Genomic DNA, 19,300 nt, shown 5'->3' on the forward strand with positions numbered 1-19,300 from the left:
CTTCCTAAGAATCTATCATTTTGGATGATATATCATGTTTTGATTATTTTTTGTTGGCATTTAATTATGTTCTGAGTTGTAAATAACATATAGCTTTGCACATATATACCTGTACTTCTGACTAGAACCCGAGGATAAAACAGAATATAATTTCTGGTTTAAACAATAGAGCATATTTAACACTTATTGTTAAATTACCCTTCAGCAACTAGCCAGTTTATAGTACTACAAGTACTCTGAAGTCATCTTCATCACCACTGATTTTTTTTTAATTAGATAAAAAATGTTCTAGGGGCGCCTGGGTGGCGCAGTCGGTTAAGCGTCCGACTTCAGCCAGGTCACGATCTCGCGGTCCGTGAGTTTGAGCCCCGCGTCAGGCTCTGGGCTGATGGCTCGGAGCCTGGAGCCTGTTTCCGATTCTGTGTCTCCCTCTCTCTCTGCCCCTCCCCCGTTCATGCTCTGTCTCTCTCTGTCCCCCAAAAAAATAAAATAAACGTTGAAAAAAAATTAAAAAAAAAAATGTTCTACTGGTTGTAAAAATAACTAACGATAAAGGGTATTTTTCATTTAGTTCTTATTTTCTACATATTCACTAGCTCATTTTCTATTCTGTTGGAAGGTATTCATATAAAAACTTACCTGTATTTTGTTGCAAACTTTGTCCCCTCTTTTCTTTTAAATTTAATGAATTAATGGGTGGAACAAAAAGTAGAGTCCACCACTCAATTATTTAGTCTGGTTTCCTCATTGAAATCTAGAAGATTCTTTACTAGTGAGTGGTTAACACTTTCATTGGCTTTATAGTTTTCAAAGGGGAAATATTTTTATTTTTAGTAGTTAAAACTAATAAATGGGTGTTAAAAAAATTTTTTTTAATGTATATTTAGTTTTGAGAGAGATACAGAGCGTGAGAAGGGAAGGGGCACAGAGAGAGGGAGACACAGACTCCAAAGCAGGCTCCAGGCTCTGAGCTGTCAGCAAGGAGCTCAACGCAGGGCTCGAACCCACGAATTGCAAGAGCATGACCTGAGCTGATGTCGGATGCTTAACTGACTGAGCCACTCAGGTGCTCCTAAATGGATGTTCTTTTAAAAAGCATTCCATCAATACAGAAATACACAAAGTGTAAATTAAAGGCTCTATAATCCATTTCCATTTAATAATCTGCAGAAGATATAGGAAGATTTAGTCATAAATAAAAAGATATATAATGAAAAAATGAGGCAATTATTAATTCTACAAAAATTAATCTCAGCACACTCATTGACTCAGAAGTATTTACATGGTCATAAAATAAACACAATAACTGTGGATTTAACCAAAAATTTTAACATAGCCATATTGGGAAGATGGAGGAGGGCAGATGTAGTATAGGAGACTGAAAAATCCTCCCTTACTCCTTTATGAATTAAGTGGCAGAAATATATGTATTTTATATAGCAATACGCATGTACATATGAGAAGAAACAGCTAAAAAAATTAGTTGCTTCTGGGGAATGAATGGAATTTGGTCGAAAGGTGTGTCAGACAAATTATTGATGTTTGGTTATAAGCCTTTTAAAGCTACTTTATACTTTATGGATAATTACGATGTATCCAGGTTGGGATAAAGCTAAAAGAAATAGGATAGCAAAACACCCACATTTAAAAACAAAATTCTCTTGAAAATTTTATTAACATTTAATAACCATAAATCAGTCAGCATTTTCCAGTAGTTACGAAGTTTTTGTCTTAAAGATGAAATTCATTTCAAGTCTTCATGTAAAGCAATCAGACATGAATAAACTTTTATAATGAGCTTCTCAAACACATCTTTTTAATACCTCCTCTCTTTTTTCTTGAGAGGACAATAGCAATACTGTGATAGTATTATGATCTTTTTATTCAAATGAACTGTTTTCAAGATTAACAGTTACTACCAAATCTTTATTTTTATTACTCTAAGGCAAGATAGAAACATGATACTTTAAAATTATTTTCAGTTTCCTATGAACTATTGTATAGTAAAAAATTATTTGGTACTAAGTGTTCTTTATGTTCAAATTCTAAAAGTAATCTTTAGTCCCCAACTGAACTCAAGATTTTTTTAAAAAATTTAATGATATTTACATAATAAATATAATTTTAATCACTCAGTTCTTCTTCATCACTGAAATATGTGCTTTTCTTTATCCTTGGGCGTCTTGAATCATCTGATGTTGAGGGACCCCCTGAACTCGGTTTCCATTTTTTTTGTTCTTCTTCAATTTTGGCTTGCTGGAATGTGATTCAGAAAACAAACAAAACCAAACCAGGAATGTTTATTTACAGTGCATTATTTCAAAACATGGCAAAAACACACCATAAATGCCAACACTCCCCACCTTCCAGCTCATACAGACATTCTACTTCATCAGAATATCCCACCTGCCCAAGTTATGTCCCAGATTCACTGTGTTACTCAAAATTATTCTAAGCAATTTCTACTAAGAGGGACATTAAATGAAGCCTACTTTCCATCCTTGCTTGAGGTGGAAATGTTATATAAAATATGACATCATTTAACTAAAAGGAAAAATAAATTAATGCATGTGTTTGTAATTTATTAACTACAGACATTAAAACAAAATAACTTTATAGATATTAGAAGATTATATGGCCTTATCAAGTTTCATATACTTGTATTAGGACCTTTAATGGTCAAAACTGTGTTTCTGGTTTGTTAAGTGAAGCTTCATTTAAAACCTATCTTTGATTTAATAAAATCTTCTCCATTCAGCTAAACTCACTTTAATCAAATAGTTCTGCTCAATTCCATAATGAAATTATAATAAGATACTGAAAATGTTGTAGGGTCTGCGGTGCCTGGGTAGCTCAGTCTGCTAAGCGACTGACTATTGATTTTGGCTCAAGTCATGACCTCATGGTTTGAGATTAAGCCCTGCGTCAGGCTCCATGCTGACAGTGTGGAACCTGATTGGGATTCTCTCTCTCTCTGCTCCTCCCCTGCTCATGCTTTCTCTCTCAAAATAAATAAATAAACATTTAAAATAATAATAATAATTTAAAAATGTTGTGGGGCCCTTAAAATCTAGAAAGACCCAATGGGAATTTTTCTATCACACCGCCCTAAAGACCTGAGAGAAACAGCCTGTCTCTTAAAGTTAAGAGGTAAAGGGGAGAGATGAAGGTTGCCATGAAATCATCAATAAAGCAAGCAAGAAATATAAGACCATGAACCCAAGGCAGCAATAGCATTTTTAAAAGAACGGTTTAGTACCTGGAAAGCTATGGCCTGACTAAGGCTGTCAAGGGCAGGATCTTCCCCTTCATCTTCACTTTCTTCTACTTCTTCACTAAATAATTAAAAACAAAAAAATCAGAATGTGCTCAACCAATAGTAAAAAGACAGAAAAAATACAGTAATGTATTTAGTAAGAGTAGATATACATACATTTCTTCTTCTGGTTCAGGAATTTTCTTTTTTTTCTTTTTCTCTTTCTTCTTTGGAGGTTCACGTTCTCCAAGCATATTTTTAGGACAGGCATAACTTAAATGTCCACTTTCCTTTTGTTTCACGTTAAAAAGGAAAAGAAAAGAGCTGTGTTTGTATGTTATTAATGGAAACTTGCCTGGTACCCTATGACTGAAGGCTTTGGAACTTAAAAAGGAATACTGTCACACTAGGAGTATATATTAAGAAATAATACAACCCACTACTTTAATATTTAAAAGAAAGAGATTATGATGTTATAACCACCAATAAACTACCTTAACAATAAAAGAATATTTTAGTAGTTTTACTAAGAACAAAAGAAGTATTCTTCCTTCAAACATATCATTTTATTTTTAAAAATTTTTTTTGACATTTATTAATTTTTTGAGACAGAGAGAGACGGTTTGAGCAGAGGAGGGGCAGAGAGAGAGAAAGACAGAATTGGAAGCAGGCTCTAGGCTCTGAGCTTGTTAGCACAGAGCTGGACATGGGGCTTGAACTCATGAGCTGTGAGATCATGACCTGAGCTGAAGTCGGACGCACAACCAACTGAGCCACCCACGTGCCCCTCTTCAAACATTTTAAGTCTCAAGATTCAGGGTATAAAACAATTCAAAGTTTAAATGGACCATCTATCTTAATGTAAAAATTTTAACTTATTATTTGATAAAATAGGACAAAACTTTCCTATTAACTTCCAATACGTTGCTTACCATTGGTTTATTTATTTTTTAGCTACATTTTACTGTTCAAAACAATTCATAAATCCATATTCAAGGAACATGGACATAGACCCTGACTGTTAATTGGAGGAATGAGTACTGAGGCCATTTTTTATGATCAACCATACCCACGTGTACCTACAATGAAATGCTCTTCAAAATTACCTGTTACTCATAATTTGAAGACCATAGACTGATAGTTCATATATCTACCTGCACTTATAATGTGACATCCTCTGTACTTGGAATAATAAAAAAAAAAAAATCAACTGCTATGAAAGCATCAGAATCTTATTTCTGCTATTTACCCAGTTATCTCAGCTGCAGTACAGGGTGATTTACTTTCTAGTGGATGGAGTGCTGTGGAAACTTAAGAGAGGAAGAGATTTCTGATTTGGAATTACCAAGGCAGACTTTATGGAGGAGACGACATTGAATTGAAATCCACTGGTTTAAAAACAAATGGAAAATTTAAAGTCTTCCTCACTTTCCCATTTTATTTAAAAAAATTTTTTTAAATTTGAATGTTTATTTTTATTTTCTTTTTTCCCGTTAATTTCACTTTGCTCCTTTCATATCTGGATTATACCTGCACTGTCCAATTGTTGTTAGTCATTAACTGTGATTCTCTGTGGCTACTTAGAACTTGTCTGAATTGATATACACTGTAAGGGTAAAATACATATTGGATTTTGAAGAAAAAAGAATATAAAATACCTTAATTTTTGAAAATATTAATTACATATTGAAATGATAATATTTTGGATATATACTGGGTTATGATATAAAAAGATATTAATTTTTGCCTGTTTCTTTTTTTAACGTGGCTAGTAGACAAATTACAATTACATTTGTGGCTAGACTAGCCATACTATTATAATGAGGTATAACATGGTTGAGCTGTAAAACATAACACAATGAACTATAATCTGAACATTAGCTCACTAAATACACTGAAGAAGTGATATGTAAGAGTAAGGGTGTGGGGAGAGACTGAGCCAGGATTAGAACAATAGAAGAGAAAAATAATCATGCTTTTCAAGTACATTTTAGAAAGCATTAAATAGACTGTGTACTTTATATATCTTGGGATATGGCTGAATGCAAGAGATGTTACTGTTAATGAACTGCTAAGTGAATGCACTTAGACAAGCATTTTCCAAACTGTTTTTGGAATAATGTCAACATACTCCATATATAAGAACAGTTTCAGAGAGAAGTAACTTAAGGGAAAACCAGGCTAAATAAATGTATACAGATTGGGGGAAGGGGGAAATTTAAGAAGTATAAAAATGTACAAAGTATAATATAACAAATTTATGCATCCACAAACCAAAAAGATTAACAGATTCATCCAGGATTTCTGACGAATCTATCTAACCATAACTACCCTTCCCTTCCTTTCTTTCTTAACAAAACTCAGGATCTGGAACACAATTTTTAAAACATTAACTTAAGAGGTGTTAGAATCACAGGAATTGACAGGATATACTGTCCATCTGTCTGTTTATATATATCTTTAGGGAACAAGGTGTTGAGTGTGGCAGTGAAGGAAAGGACCCCAACCTATTTCTTTGTATCTTCCATGTGATTTTGTAGCCAGGAAAATGGCTCTCAGTAAACCTCTCCCCATTTCCCCATTAATACCTCCGGACTCTTTTTTAAAAATATTTTATATAGGCATTTGGGAAACTGACAACAAGCCCTAGACTGATATTCTTGTGGTACCATCATTATTATGGGCCTTGTCATTATATTTTTCCTACTCACCAAAAGTTTAAAGGGGTAATGACAAACTATAAGAACTAGGCAAGAAAACTTGGTGATAGTTCAGTTACAAGCATCCGCAGTACTAAGTATAAAAAAAAAACTCCCAAGTTTTAAAATACAGTATCTCATTCAGGATAGGTTGGTCATATGATAGTGTTTATACTGAACTGTGATGCTTAAACATTGGCAAACTATTATAGACACAAACAGTATCCTATTATTACACAAATTTACGGGTCACAAAAATTTTTCAAGACAAAGTAAGTAACTAGTCTAGCACTTCTTAATTTAACAGTTTTTAAAGATTTAGAAACTGGAGAAAATACCACTCTATATTGCCCAACTCAGGTTATCTTTACATACTACATTTCAATGGAGTTTTCTTAGACGAGTTGATAGTCCCAAAGTAAGACAACTTTCATAACCTGGTTTTAGTAAGCCAGAAGTTTTAGAGAGCACAAATAAAACACTGATGTGAAAAATACCTTAAAATAAACTATGGAAAATTATATTAAGTTTTAGGTATACTCACCCCACATTCATAACACTTAGATTTATCAAAGTAGTTTCGTCTTCGGATGAACTCAGCTGCTCTTCCATTGTCGATAGCAATGCTTGCTTTTATCACTCTACCAAATAACTAAACCAGAGAAAAACGTAAATGCAGAAGGATGTATTTCACTGAAACCTAAAACTAGTTATTTGATTCCATTTCCTTAAACCATCAATTCCATTTTAGATTACTTTAGCAATTGCCTACTCCGGTGTGACAAATAACATCCCGTAGAATAGATTCTTATTCCTTAGATTCTGCCAGTATTTATGGAACCGAATACAGTTTGACCTCTTTTCTAGAAGTTAAATAAATACCCTCAGAATCTACTGATATCCATGACTTGACCATCCACTGTAACCCCACATTTTTGGTCTGGATAAACACAAAGACTTTTGGATTAAAAATCTTGCTGGGAATGAATGGCTTACCTGTTTGTTGTTTATTGCCCTGGTACAGTTTTGTGCAGAGTCTTTATCCAAAAATAAAATAAATGCAACTCCTTTGCTCTTCCTGGTATCTTTATCTTTCATTATAGTAACCCTTAAAGCATAAACAAATAGCCAGTTAAAAATAATGAGGCAGCTGGAGCACCTGGGTGGCTCAGTCAGTTGGGCAACTGACTTCAGCTCAGGTCATGATCTCACGTTTCGTGGGTTCGAGCCTCGTGTTGGGCTTTGTGCTGATAGCTCAGAGCCTGGAGCCTGCTTTGGATTCTGTCTCCCTCTTTCTCTACCCCTGTCCTGCTTGTGCTCTGTCTCTCTCAAAAATAAATAAGCATTAAAAAAATTTTTTTTAAATGAGGCAGCAATAAATAAAAATATTAATGGACACTTGGAACATCGAAGTATTCAGAAAAGGGTTAGTAAAGGGGCGCCTGGGTGGCGCAGTCGGTTAAGCGTCCGACTTCAGCCAGGTCACGATCTCGCGGTCCGTGAGTTCGAGCCCCGCGTCAGGCTCTGGGCTGATGGCTCGGAGCCTGGAGCCTGTTTCCGATTCTGTGTCTCCCTCTCTCTCTGCCCCTCCCCCGTTCATGCTCTATCTCTCTCTGTCCCAAAAATAAATAAAAACGTGGAAAAAAAAATTAAAAAAAAAAAAGGGTTAGTAAAGCATTTACAAAGAGAAATTATATATGGTTGATAAATCAACTATTTCTTCAAGTTACAGGATATCAAGAAGAATGGAAATGAGAAAACGTGACAATGATTTAACAAAAGTGAACACATCTAAGAAGTACCTGAAAAGTCAAACATTAATCAGAGATTGGAGAATGAAGTAAAGAGATTATAGAGAGAACAGAATCTTGAAGAGTAAGCATAATCCCTTTTTTCCACTAATTCCCTCCAAAGGAAAAAACAAAAATTGAGGTGTTCTCTTTTATGCAAATGTAAATTGATTTACTTAAATTATTTTTCGTAGGTTTTAGAATCTAACTATATTTTCTTTTTTAAAAAGTTTTTTATTTAAATTCCAGTTATTTAACATAGAGTGTAATATTAGATTTCAGGTGTACAATGTAGTGATTCAACACTACCATGTAACACCCAGTGCTCATCACAGCAAGTGCACTCCTTAATCCCCATCACCTTTAAGAATCTCCAGTTCTGTAGTTCCTAGCTGTACCATCCAAGGTACCTAAGTGATAGGGATGATGATAAGAGCAGAGACTGTTCTTTCTCCTGACCCTTTACACATCCCTAGTCCTTGGGACCCTTGCTCATTTTTTTCTTCGTTTTTAAAAAAAATTTTTTTTAATGTTTATTTTTGAGAGAGAGTGACAGAGCACAAGTCAGGGAGGGGCAGAGAGAAGAGGGAGACACAGAATCTGAAGCAGGCTCCAGGCCCTGAGCCGTCAGCACAGAACCTGACGTGAGGCTCGAACCCACGAACTGAGAGTTCATCGCCTGACCTGAAGTCAGATGCTTAACTGATTGAGCCACCCAGGCTCATTATACATCATTAAATATAGTTTAAAAATCAATGTTCAATAGGGCTCTCTGGAGAAACAGCTGATTCCAAGGCTGGGATAGGGTAGGAACAAGATGAACATGGAACAACATCTTGTTATGCCGGAAAGGAAGTACTTTAAAAAAAAAAAAAAAAAAAGAGGGGCACCTGGGTGGCTCAGTTGGTTGAGCACTGAGTTTGGCTCAGGTCATGATCTCACAGTTCATGAGTTCAAGCCCTGCGTCTGGCTCTGTGCTGACAGTTCAGAACCTGGAGCCTGCTTCAGATTCTGTGTCTCCCTCTCTCTCTGCCCATTCCCTGCTCATGCTCTGTCTCTCTCAAAAATAAACATTAAAAAAAAAAATTAAAAGAAATGATGGGCATGGCACAGGAATACAGAAACCAGCCTAAAGGAGCTCAGACTGGCCAAATCTAGGACAATTTGAGCACCAAAATAATATTAAGTGCTTATTAATAAGCCACAGAAAAAAGTAGTAATTTATAAGTCCATATTAAATAAATAAATGGGGGAGAAGGGAGGGTTTTCGCTTACAGCAGAATGTCCAAAGAAGTGCTAGATTTGGAAGATCACCACAATCATAGTAAAGACTGGATCAGGCAAGAAGATGATTTGTTGATGAACAAATACTCAATTTAAATGAAAATTTTATGTGGAACAAGATATTTACATTATGTTAACAATGTTTTTCACAAACTGCTTATCAGTTGCAAAGGGGAAAAAAGTAATTATACAGTGGAGAAATTACACCTTGACTAGGTGATCAAAATTATCACTAATGAGGGACACGCACACTGTATGGATCCCGACTGAAACTCCAGAATACAACAACACCTAGACAGTTACCAGCCAAGAGTACATAGAACTCCAATGTAATCATGAGGCAGCATCAGGAAAACACAAAATGAGAGGGAAAGCAAGATGAGAGAGAACTATATTCTTTATAAATGTTCCAAATTAAGGGGGGCTAGAAAGATAGGACAGTTAAAATTAACCCCTAATTCTTGACTGTACTATAGGAGAAAAATTCTATGTGGGACATTATTAGGTCAACTGACAAAACTGGAACATGGATAATTGATTCAATAAAAGTATTTTATCAGTATACATTTATGCATTTGGTAACCATACTGTGATTACATGATATTATAACCCTATTTTTTAGGAAATACATACTAAAGTATTTAGGAGTAAAGGGTGATGATGTTTGTAACTTACCCTCAAATAACTCACAAAAACAAACTGTATATCTATACAGATACACATACACATGTATATATATACATATATACGCATACATACACACACGAGAGAGAGGACCAATTATAAAGTAAATGAGGCAAAATGTTAACAGGTGAATCTGGGTAAAGGATATTTGGATGTTCTTTGTACTATTTTTGTAACTTTTTAATAAATTTGTGATTATTTCCAAATAGTTAAAAAAAAAAAGGGTTCCAGACAAAGCTTAATAATTTTCTAAAACCTGAATTAACAGAACAGACAGGAGGACCCAAGTAAATAGACATTTTATTTAATATTACATTTCACATATTTAAATTTATTCTATTTCAATTTGGGTTTAGGTACTTATATAGCAACTGGAATGAAATTGGAAAAAGATGCCACTATATTAAGAAAAAGGGGTACTTTTATTCATTCCAAAAGGGAGCATAAGTTGAAATAATTTAGGAAAAATGGGCAAAACGGTTTAGTTTCTAAGAAGAGTGCATCTGTTATTCATTAGGCTTAGAAGGAAAGAAGAAAAGCCAAACACTTGACAAAGCTTGTTTAGAGTTACCACAGTTAACTGAGGATATCTGGAACCTTTTTAACTAATTTTGAAAGAAATACGAAAATCTTTAACTTTTTGGAATCTGCATGTTTGTGAAGGTCAACTAAAGTCGTTAATCATTTTTCCTAAAGTACAGTTTCAGAAGTGTTCGTTTTCAAAGTCATCCTCAGTTAATGATGTCTCTCATCTGTCCCTTTTTTCATTCCCACAGCTTTGTCCACAATGGCACTGCTGTTTCAATAGTGTATTCTTACTAGTTCCCTTGATGTTAATGCTCTCATATGCTACTGAGAGTTTTTATTGAAGGACTAAATAAAATCATGTCATTCTTTTGCTCAAATATCTTTGTTTCTTCAATTTGTGTATGTCCTGGTCCTGTAATCAATATCCATTATGATTTGGCTCCCACTTCCCTCATCTTTCACTACTTCTCACTCACAAACTATGAGGTCTAGCCACAAAAAACTACTTGATGTTTATGGAGCATGGCCTGTACTATTCCAAATTGGTGCCTTTATTCACATGGCTTCTATCTCCTTTCAACTCTCAATCTTTGTCCATTAAACATTTACTCATTCTTCAGAGTTCAGAACTTGTCAGTTCTCCAATCTCTTTACCTGGAAATAATTTCTCCTCCTTTCTGCTAGTCTCTACTGAAATCTATGTATAAATCATGCCTCATCAGACCTATTTTAATATAAACTCCTTGAAGATTGTCTCTGTAACCTCTATTAAGCCTAGCTCAGTATGTAAAAACAAAAATATAGACACAAATAGGAAACTGGTTGGGAATGCAAGCCGGTGTAGCCACTCTGGAAAACAGTATGGAGGTTCCTCAAAAAACCAAAAATAGAACTACCCTATGACCCAGCAATTGCACTAGTAGGCATTTATCCAAGGGATACAGATGTGCTGTTTCGAAGGGACACATGCACCCCCATGTTGATAGCAGCACTATCAACAATAGCCAAAGTATGGAAAGAGCCCAAATGTCCATCGATGGATGAATGGATAAAGAAGATGTGGTATATATATACAATGGAGTATTACTTGGCAATCAAAAAGAATGAAATCTTGCCATTTGCAACCATGTGGATGGAACTGGAGGGTATTATGCTGAGTGAAATGAGTCAGTCAGAGGAAGACAAAAATCATATGACTTCACTCATATGAGGACTTTGAGAGACAAAACAGATGAACATAAGGGAAGGGAAACAAGAATAACATAAAAACAGGGAGGGGGACAAAAGAGAAGACTCATAAATATGGAGAACAAACTGAGGGTTACTGAAGGGGGTGTGGGAGGGGGGATGGGCTAAATGAGTAAGGGCCATTAAGGAATCTACTCCTGAAATCATTGTTGCACTATATGCTAACTATTTTGGATGTAAATTAAAAAAAATTAAAAATTAAAAAAAAATTCAACAAGAAAAACCACCCAATTAAAAAATAGCCTAAAGGGTTGAACTTCATCAGAGAATATATACAGATGGCAAATAAGTATATGAAAAGAAGTTTAGCATCATATGTCATTAGGGAATTATAAATTAAAACAATGACACACCACTAAATTTTATTAGACTAGCCAAAATCCAGAACACTGACAACATGCTGCCAAGATGGGGAGCAACAGGAACTCTTATTCCTTGCTGGTTGGAAGGCAAAATGGCATAGCCACCTTGGAAGATAATTTGGTGAAACATACTCATATCACATTATCCAGCAGTTATGCTACTTGGTATTTACCCAATTTGAACACTTAGGTCCACACAAAAACTTGCACACAGATGTTCATAGCAGCTTTAGTCATAATTGCCAAAACTTGAGAGCAACCAAGATATCTCTCAGTTAATGAATGGATAAATAAACTGTAGTGCATCTGGACAATGAAATAGGAATATTATTCAGTTCCCAAAAAGCTATCAATGAGCTATCAAGCCATAAAAACAAATGGAGAAACCTTAAATGCATGTTACTAAGTGAAAGGCAATATGAGAAGGCTATATACTATATGATTCCAACTCTGATATTCTGGAAAAAGCAAAACTGTGGACATTAAAAAGATCAGTGGTTGCCAGGTGTAGGGAAGAGATGAATGAATAGGCAGAGCACACATGGCTTTTAAGACAGTGAAACTACTCTGGATGATACTATAACGGTAGATGCTAGTACTTATACATTTGTCCAAACCCACAGAACATACACCACCAAGAGTGGCCACTAACGTAAACTATACACTGAATGATAAAAATGTGGAAACGTAGTTCATTGATTGTAACAAATGCATCACTCTAGTGTGAGACTTTGAGAGTGAAGGAGGGAGTCTGTATATGGAGGTATGGAGAATATAGGAAATCTCAGTACTTTCCATTCATTTTTTTCTGTGAACCTAAAACTACTCTAAAATATAAAGCCTATTAAAAATTAAAATTAAAATATTTTTTTAAAGAAAATATTTCAGTGCTTGCTACAGATGGATGTAATGCATCTGGATTAATGTAACAGAATGTTTTAGTTTTTATGTTTTCAATTAGTTGAATTTTCAGTGTATAGACATTATTCAGTAACATAAAAATTTAATAATTAAAATAAACATAGCTTCTTATTCACATGAAAAAAAGTAGGAAACTGGTTTTTCAAAAAGTGCATCTATTTGTTTATTCATGTGGTTAGCCAGTCACTCCATTAGCCTCAAGCCTAAGCACTATAAGCATTGATAATTAAAGGCCATAGAACAAGGTTTTTACTTTCAGAAAAAAAGCTTAGAGTCTAGAGGTAGAGAGACCTATAAACCAATTATAATACACTATTTTGAAAGAGATATCTTCTACGGTAACAGAAAATAATTATTACACCAAAGATTCAAAAGCACAAATCTAGGATGATTCCCACGTTTCTAGCATGAGATGTCCTCATTTAAGGTCATAATATGAAGCAGATATTATTCTGGGAAACCTCAGGGTTGTCGTAACACCTCCTTCTCACTCACCTAACCCTTACATACAAAGTAAATACATCACTAAGTATTACCCATTTTACATCCTAATGATCTCTCAAATCTGACCAGCCTCTACTTTTCCACCTACACCACCTTAGTCCATCTCTCTCTCCTGAGCTATGATTATAGCTTTTTTGACTGATCTCCCAGCATATGCTCTTGTTTCCCTCCATTCTAATTTCTACACTGAAGCCAGAATAAGCTTCTAAAAATTCAAATTATGTCACTCTCTCATTTAAAATTGTTTACCAGTGAATTCCTGGTATTCAACATGGCCAAAGAGAAAGATTAGGAGCCTGTTTCCATTCTAGACTCATCTTGTGCTCTCTCCCTCTTGTTTACTCATCTCTAGTCATATTGGCCTTCTGTTTCCTTTTTTAAAAATGTTTATTTTTGAGAGAGAGAGAGCACAAGCGCACGCGTGCACACCAGAGGGGGAGGGGCAGAGAAAGAGGGGTACAGAGGATCCAAAGCGGGTTCTGTGCTGAGAGCAGACAGCCTGACATGGGGCTCAAACCTACAAATCCAGAGATCATGACCTGAGTTGAAGTCAGATGCTCAACTGACTGAGCCACCCAGGTGCCCCTGGCCTTTTGTTTCTGGATCTCATTTTTCTCTTGCCCCAATGCCTTTGCACAAGCCATTCCCTCTACCTAAAATGTTCTTCCCATTCTTTTTGCCCACCTTTTACTCAGCCTGTAGTTTCAATTCAAAGGATACGGACCCAGGTAAACCTACCCTGACTATCCAGATTAGATCAGGTCTTCTCTGTTATAGGTGCTTATAACTCTGTCTTTGACTTCATACAACTCTCATGGTTCATAATTATATATTTGTATGGAAATTCATTCAGAGATTCTGACAGATGAGAAAAACCAAGGAGAGGTAACAATATGGTTAAAGGAGTAGGCTCTGAAATAAAACTGTTAGATTTCAAATCCTGTCTGCACCACTAACTGGCAATATGATTTTAGGTTTACTGTGTTCTTCAGTTTTGTTATTTATATTATTAGGATAATAATAGTATTTACCTTAAAAGGTAGTTGTGAGAATTTAATGAGTTAATATATGTAAGAAGATTAGAACGATGCCTAGCATATTTATGTGCTCATTGTTAAATATCATTATTAGTGCTTGACTGATAATGATTTTCAAAACTCTGAAGACCCAAAATTTACCCAGAAGCATTTTTGATGATTTTGTTAGTAAAAGAGCAAGTTTAAAAGAAGTTAACTTCAGGATGCAAATGAACTTCCAACTGTTTAGCATCCATTTATCCAAAGCTAGAAAAAAAATGACTGGCCAAGATAAATATGCTCTAAATTCTTGGGATTTTTAAATACAATTTTAAATTTATACCAAATATATGCTGGTTTTAAGATAGTCAGAATGATAATATCTTGCTTTCACTTCTTTGCCCCATAATATAGTTCCACGATTGATTTAAAATAGTGAATTAGGGGTGCCTGGGTGGCTCAGTCAGTTAAGCATCCAACTCTGGATTTCGATTCAGGTCATGATCTCGGTTTGAGAGTTGCAGCCCTGTGTCGGGCTCTGTACTGACAACCTGGAGGCTGCTTAGGATTCTCTCTCCCCCTTTCTCTTTGCCCCTTCCCCACTTGTGCGTGCGTATGCACCCGCTCTCTCTCTGCCCCCACTGCTCATGCTCTCTCAAAATAAACTTAAAAAAATAAAATAGTGAATTAAATATGAGAAGTTCTTATGGTCCTTCTGTAACTTTCAGCCCCAACTGATATTATCATCTCTACCATTTTTGCAGTCTTTCCAGCTGGATCTCTAATCTTTCTATGAAAGCAGAGAATATATTTTCTATTTATCAGTCTCATAAGCACTTTGCATGTCATAAGCATCGAAATACTTGGTATACTTGATAACATACCTTTTAGTGACCAAAATATGTACTTAATCAGAGACTTTATGTCTTCTATTGTATGAAAGAATCAGTTTTAATTCTTAGTAATATGGTAAGAAATTATGTTGTTTAAATAAATTATGATATATAAAGCAACACCAAGAAATCCTTAAATATGAGGGTATATCTTTCACCTCATGTTTATAGTATAATGTCATGTTTAAAAAAAAACAACAGGGCACCTGGGTGGCTCAGTCAGTTAAGTGTCCGACTTTGGCTCAGGTCATGATCTCATGGTTCAGGAGTTCGAGCCCTGCATCAGGTGCTGTGCTGACAGCTCAGAGCCTGGAGCCCGCTTCAGATTCTGTGTCTCCCTGTCTGCCTCCCCTCCCATCCCCCACTTGCACTCTCTGTCCTAGTCAAAAATAAACATAAAAAAAAAATTTGAAAAGACAACAAAATTGCACATATAGAATTGAGTCTTTAAAAAATTATCTATACATGTTTATATATTCAGAAAAATGACCAAATTATACATTAAAATGTTAATAGCAGTATTTTTCTTTACTGTATCAAATATCTTTTTTAATGAAAAATAATAAATCTTAAAAAAATGGAAAAGTAAATTCAGATAAACTTTTAAATGAAGTTTCAAAATTTGATGTGAATACTTACTTTACAACTTTGCCATATTTGGAAAATATCTGAAACAAAAGACCACAAAATAATTTACAAGTTAATTTAAAATCATAAGAAACATTAAATTTTCAGGTTGTATAAATTGACCACATTCTTTGTTAAAGCTTGCGAAAACTTTTAGTCTTTATTCTATAAAGCAGGCCCAGGGAGATAGAGGAACAACCCCACTCTTTATGTGTGGAACACTGAAGGCGCACACTGCACAGCTGCTGTGTCTCTGTGGCATATCCATGGCAACTATCAACCCCACCACAGCCCTAGAGAAACCATGTGCTGTAAATATCAGCGCTGTGGGATATCATTATTCCTAGTCTACCCCATTAAGCAATCACTATTTCAGAAGACAGATCCTTAGACTGCTTAGAAAACAAAACCTAAAACAGAAAGCTTCTGTAATGAAAAATCCATTCCCATCAGTCTGTTTTTCCACCCATCCTTTCGTTGGTAGTTCTTTATACCTGGGCCCTATCTTTCCTTTTACTTCTGCATTTTCACCCTAAGCAATCTCATCTATTTCTGTTTCAGCCATTACCTATATACTAATAGTTCCTATTTATTATGTCTTAGAAAAGCCTTTCAGAATACATTGATGTCTACACAATCAATAATAAATTGAGTTTTATCATTAAGTTGTGTAATCCTGGAATGTAGTATAACTGGACTGCAGTGTTAGCAACACTGAATTTTGAAGACCAATACAGTTTTCTGTATAACACTTTCTAATGGCTTCTCATTTCACTCAGAGTCCTTACCATGATGTATGTAGGCCCTACAAGGCACCCCTGCACGGTCTTACCTCCCTCTGATTGCCCTTCCTCTTCTCTCCAGTTGATTTACTCTGTGCCAGAAATGCTTTTCCCCTAGACATCCACACAGCTGTTTTTTACTTTCTTTAGGTTTTTATTCAAAAGTCACCTTCTCAATAATGGCTTTAGACTGTCCCTGTAAAATTTTACCTCCATTCCCGACCTAACATTTAATAACCTTTTATTTTTTTCAAATGTTTATTTAGAGAGAGAGAGACAGACAGACAGACAGAATCCAAGGCAGGCTCCAGGCTCTGAGCTGTCAGCACAGAGCCTGATGCAGGGCTTGAACTCACAAACTGTGAGATCATGACCTGAGCCAAGGTCGGAAGCTTAATCAATTGAGCCACTCAGTCACCCTTGGCCTCCTTTTACTCCTCAGCACCTAACAGCATTAATTTAGTATCCAAATAATATCATTTGACTTTTTTATATTTCACATCTTTTTTTTGTTTTATCTTGCTATGTTATGAGTCCCAAGATAGATTTTCATCTTTTTGTTCATTGCTGTGTTCTTGGTACTAAGAGCGCTCAGCATAGGTTAAGTTTTCAATAAATACAGACACATCTCTATTTTGATGCAAAAGAAGCTGGAGTTCATTTTCTCCTCTGTTCTTTGAGACGCAAGCTATCTCAATTAAGTAATTAATCAAATACTATGTATCACCTATGCAGCATCTCTGTATTTAACATCTACCCAAAGAAGCAGAGTAGAGGGCACACTTGGAAGAAAGGATTCATGTTATTCCTTCCATTTCCTCTCAACTACTCATCTGCAGGACAGCGACAGCAGGAAATTTTGTTCTCTGTAAGGTGGAGAGGAGAAAGAAGATGTTGGATTTTCCTCCCTCAATCACCCCTATCCTGAATTGAAAATAACATTTATTAAACTGTTAAATTTCAACCATATATATAAATTTAAATACCCTTTCAGAATTTGAGGTTTAGTAAAGGGGTCTGTTTGCTTTTATCAGCCCTTTCATCCAAAACCTCTATTCCACCAATCTCAAAAACTCAAATTAGCAATCAAGAAAAATCAGCCTATCATAAGTTGCTCCCACTTCATTATGCTAGCTGTGTCTTCTGTGTTTATAACGAACTTGTTATTCTCACTACAAACTTTCCTTGGAAATTATATAAATGTCAATTTTTTTACTTACTCATGTTTGCAACAGAGGTCTTTGCTATTCATGACTTAAGTACATTGTAATGTAGTAAGAATTTTGCCAAAGAGAACTGTTTGCTTAAGCTACATTTGTACCTCAGATAGAGAATTCAGTAGATAGTTGTACTAAAAGTTACTTACCCGGTATAAGTCATTGTTGGTCAGGGAAAAGGGCAAGTTGGATACATACACTGTGCTTTTACTTGGGGCCAATCCACCACTCATTTCTAAAAAGGAAAACAAACCACAGAAGCAATCTAAACCAGGTATTCTTCATTCCAACCAAAACCAATATGGACAATCAATGATGTAATTATGCTAGATTTAATACACCTTCCTCACTTTTTAGGATTAGAAGCAATGACTCTAGCTGGATGAATTAAGGAATTTCTTCTCCCCAGACACCACTCAAAAGAGTTTTCTGGTCTTTCTTTTAAGTAAAGGCTTTACACTAACCATTCCATTGCTGGATTATGGTGTGAAGGAAGAATGAATTTAACAGATGAATAAAAAACTGAGGCTGAACTTAACCTTCTCTCAGGCTAAGAGCAAGAAAGTGCTTTTCCATAAGGTTTCATACCTTGCCCACCACATAAGAACTTGGTAGTTCTGAAGGAACCTTAGCCGCTCATTTTCACTAATGCTTTGGATTTCAGTACCTTTTTGGTTGTTTTAATATTTTTCTCTAAAGTGGTGTTAAGAGAAAATGTTAGCCTCATATTCTGATGGTGTAAAGTTCTTTCAAATCATTAATTTTGTATATTATTGCTAAATAATTAAGTGATACATTTTACTACATGAATACGTTTCAGTACCTTGAAAGATACTGACCTGTATATGTACCTTAGTTTACAAATATAATTTGTCATTAATTTTCATTGCATATTTTACAAAACAGATTATCTGTGAAAATTATATCGTACTCAACCAGGTTCAAAATTTCGATTTAAAAAGCCTGTGTGATGTGTACTTGAGAGGGGCGTAGGGGACATCACAAACGGCAAAATATTGACTGTAAGGCATGCCAATTAGCGGATTAGTGGGAGAACTGCTGGATGCTGCTTGAGATGTTTTTGGGGAATTTATTAGACAACTTCAGGAACTCAACATCTTCCAAGTTTCCCGTTTGAAAATATACGTTAGCCATCCTGGTGAGAACTGCGAAGGGCGGGCAATGATAAATGGCCCGGAATAATAAAGGATGGCGGGGGAGAGGGGTAGATCGTTTGGGCGGCCGGGTCCGGGTAGGGGCTCGCTGGGAGAAAGCCCGCAGCTGAAGAGTAGTTTACCTTGAGGTGGGGCGGGCCGGAAAGACTAGACCGCGAGCCCTCCACTCAGCTGGGCTCAACCCCGATTCTTCCTCGTTCCCCGCTGGGGCCTGGGCATCCCGGGTCCTGGGAGGGGTCAAGCGCCGAAAAGTAGGAAAGCAGCGACAGCAACGCCTCTTCCTGGCGGTAGCTAGACCCAAGCACTGGAGGCGG

The 19,300-nt window shown here is 35.8% G+C and overlaps 1 protein-coding gene across 2 annotated transcripts; it reads right to left on the reverse strand.

The window, feature by feature from the left end:
• Nucleotides 1-1,656: 1,656 nt before the first annotated feature.
• Nucleotides 1,657-19,297, reverse strand: ZCRB1 (zinc finger CCHC-type and RNA binding motif containing 1). 2 transcript variants are annotated; one of them, XM_047864877.1, is made up of 8 exons: nucleotides 19,109-19,297; nucleotides 17,961-18,046; nucleotides 15,825-15,853; nucleotides 6,952-7,063; nucleotides 6,500-6,607; nucleotides 3,434-3,546; nucleotides 3,260-3,335; nucleotides 1,657-2,256 (listed from the first exon to the last, which is right to left on the reverse strand). In XM_047864877.1, the coding sequence occupies exons 2-8, from the start codon at nucleotides 18,042-18,044 to the stop codon at nucleotides 2,125-2,127; spliced, it is 654 nt and encodes a 217-aa protein (XP_047720833.1). In that variant the 5' UTR covers nucleotides 18,045-18,046; nucleotides 19,109-19,297; the 3' UTR covers nucleotides 1,657-2,124. The 2 variants fall into 2 exon arrangements, with proteins under 2 accessions (XP_047720833.1, XP_047720834.1); XM_047864878.1 differs by lacking the exon at nucleotides 19,109-19,297 and adding an exon at nucleotides 14,015-14,134.
• Between the last annotated feature and the right edge of the window lie 3 nt (nucleotides 19,298-19,300).

Source organism: Prionailurus viverrinus, chromosome B4 (assembly GCF_022837055.1).
Source record: "Prionailurus viverrinus isolate Anna chromosome B4, UM_Priviv_1.0, whole genome shotgun sequence".
Classification (NCBI taxonomy): Eukaryota; Metazoa; Chordata; class Mammalia; order Carnivora; family Felidae; genus Prionailurus; species Prionailurus viverrinus.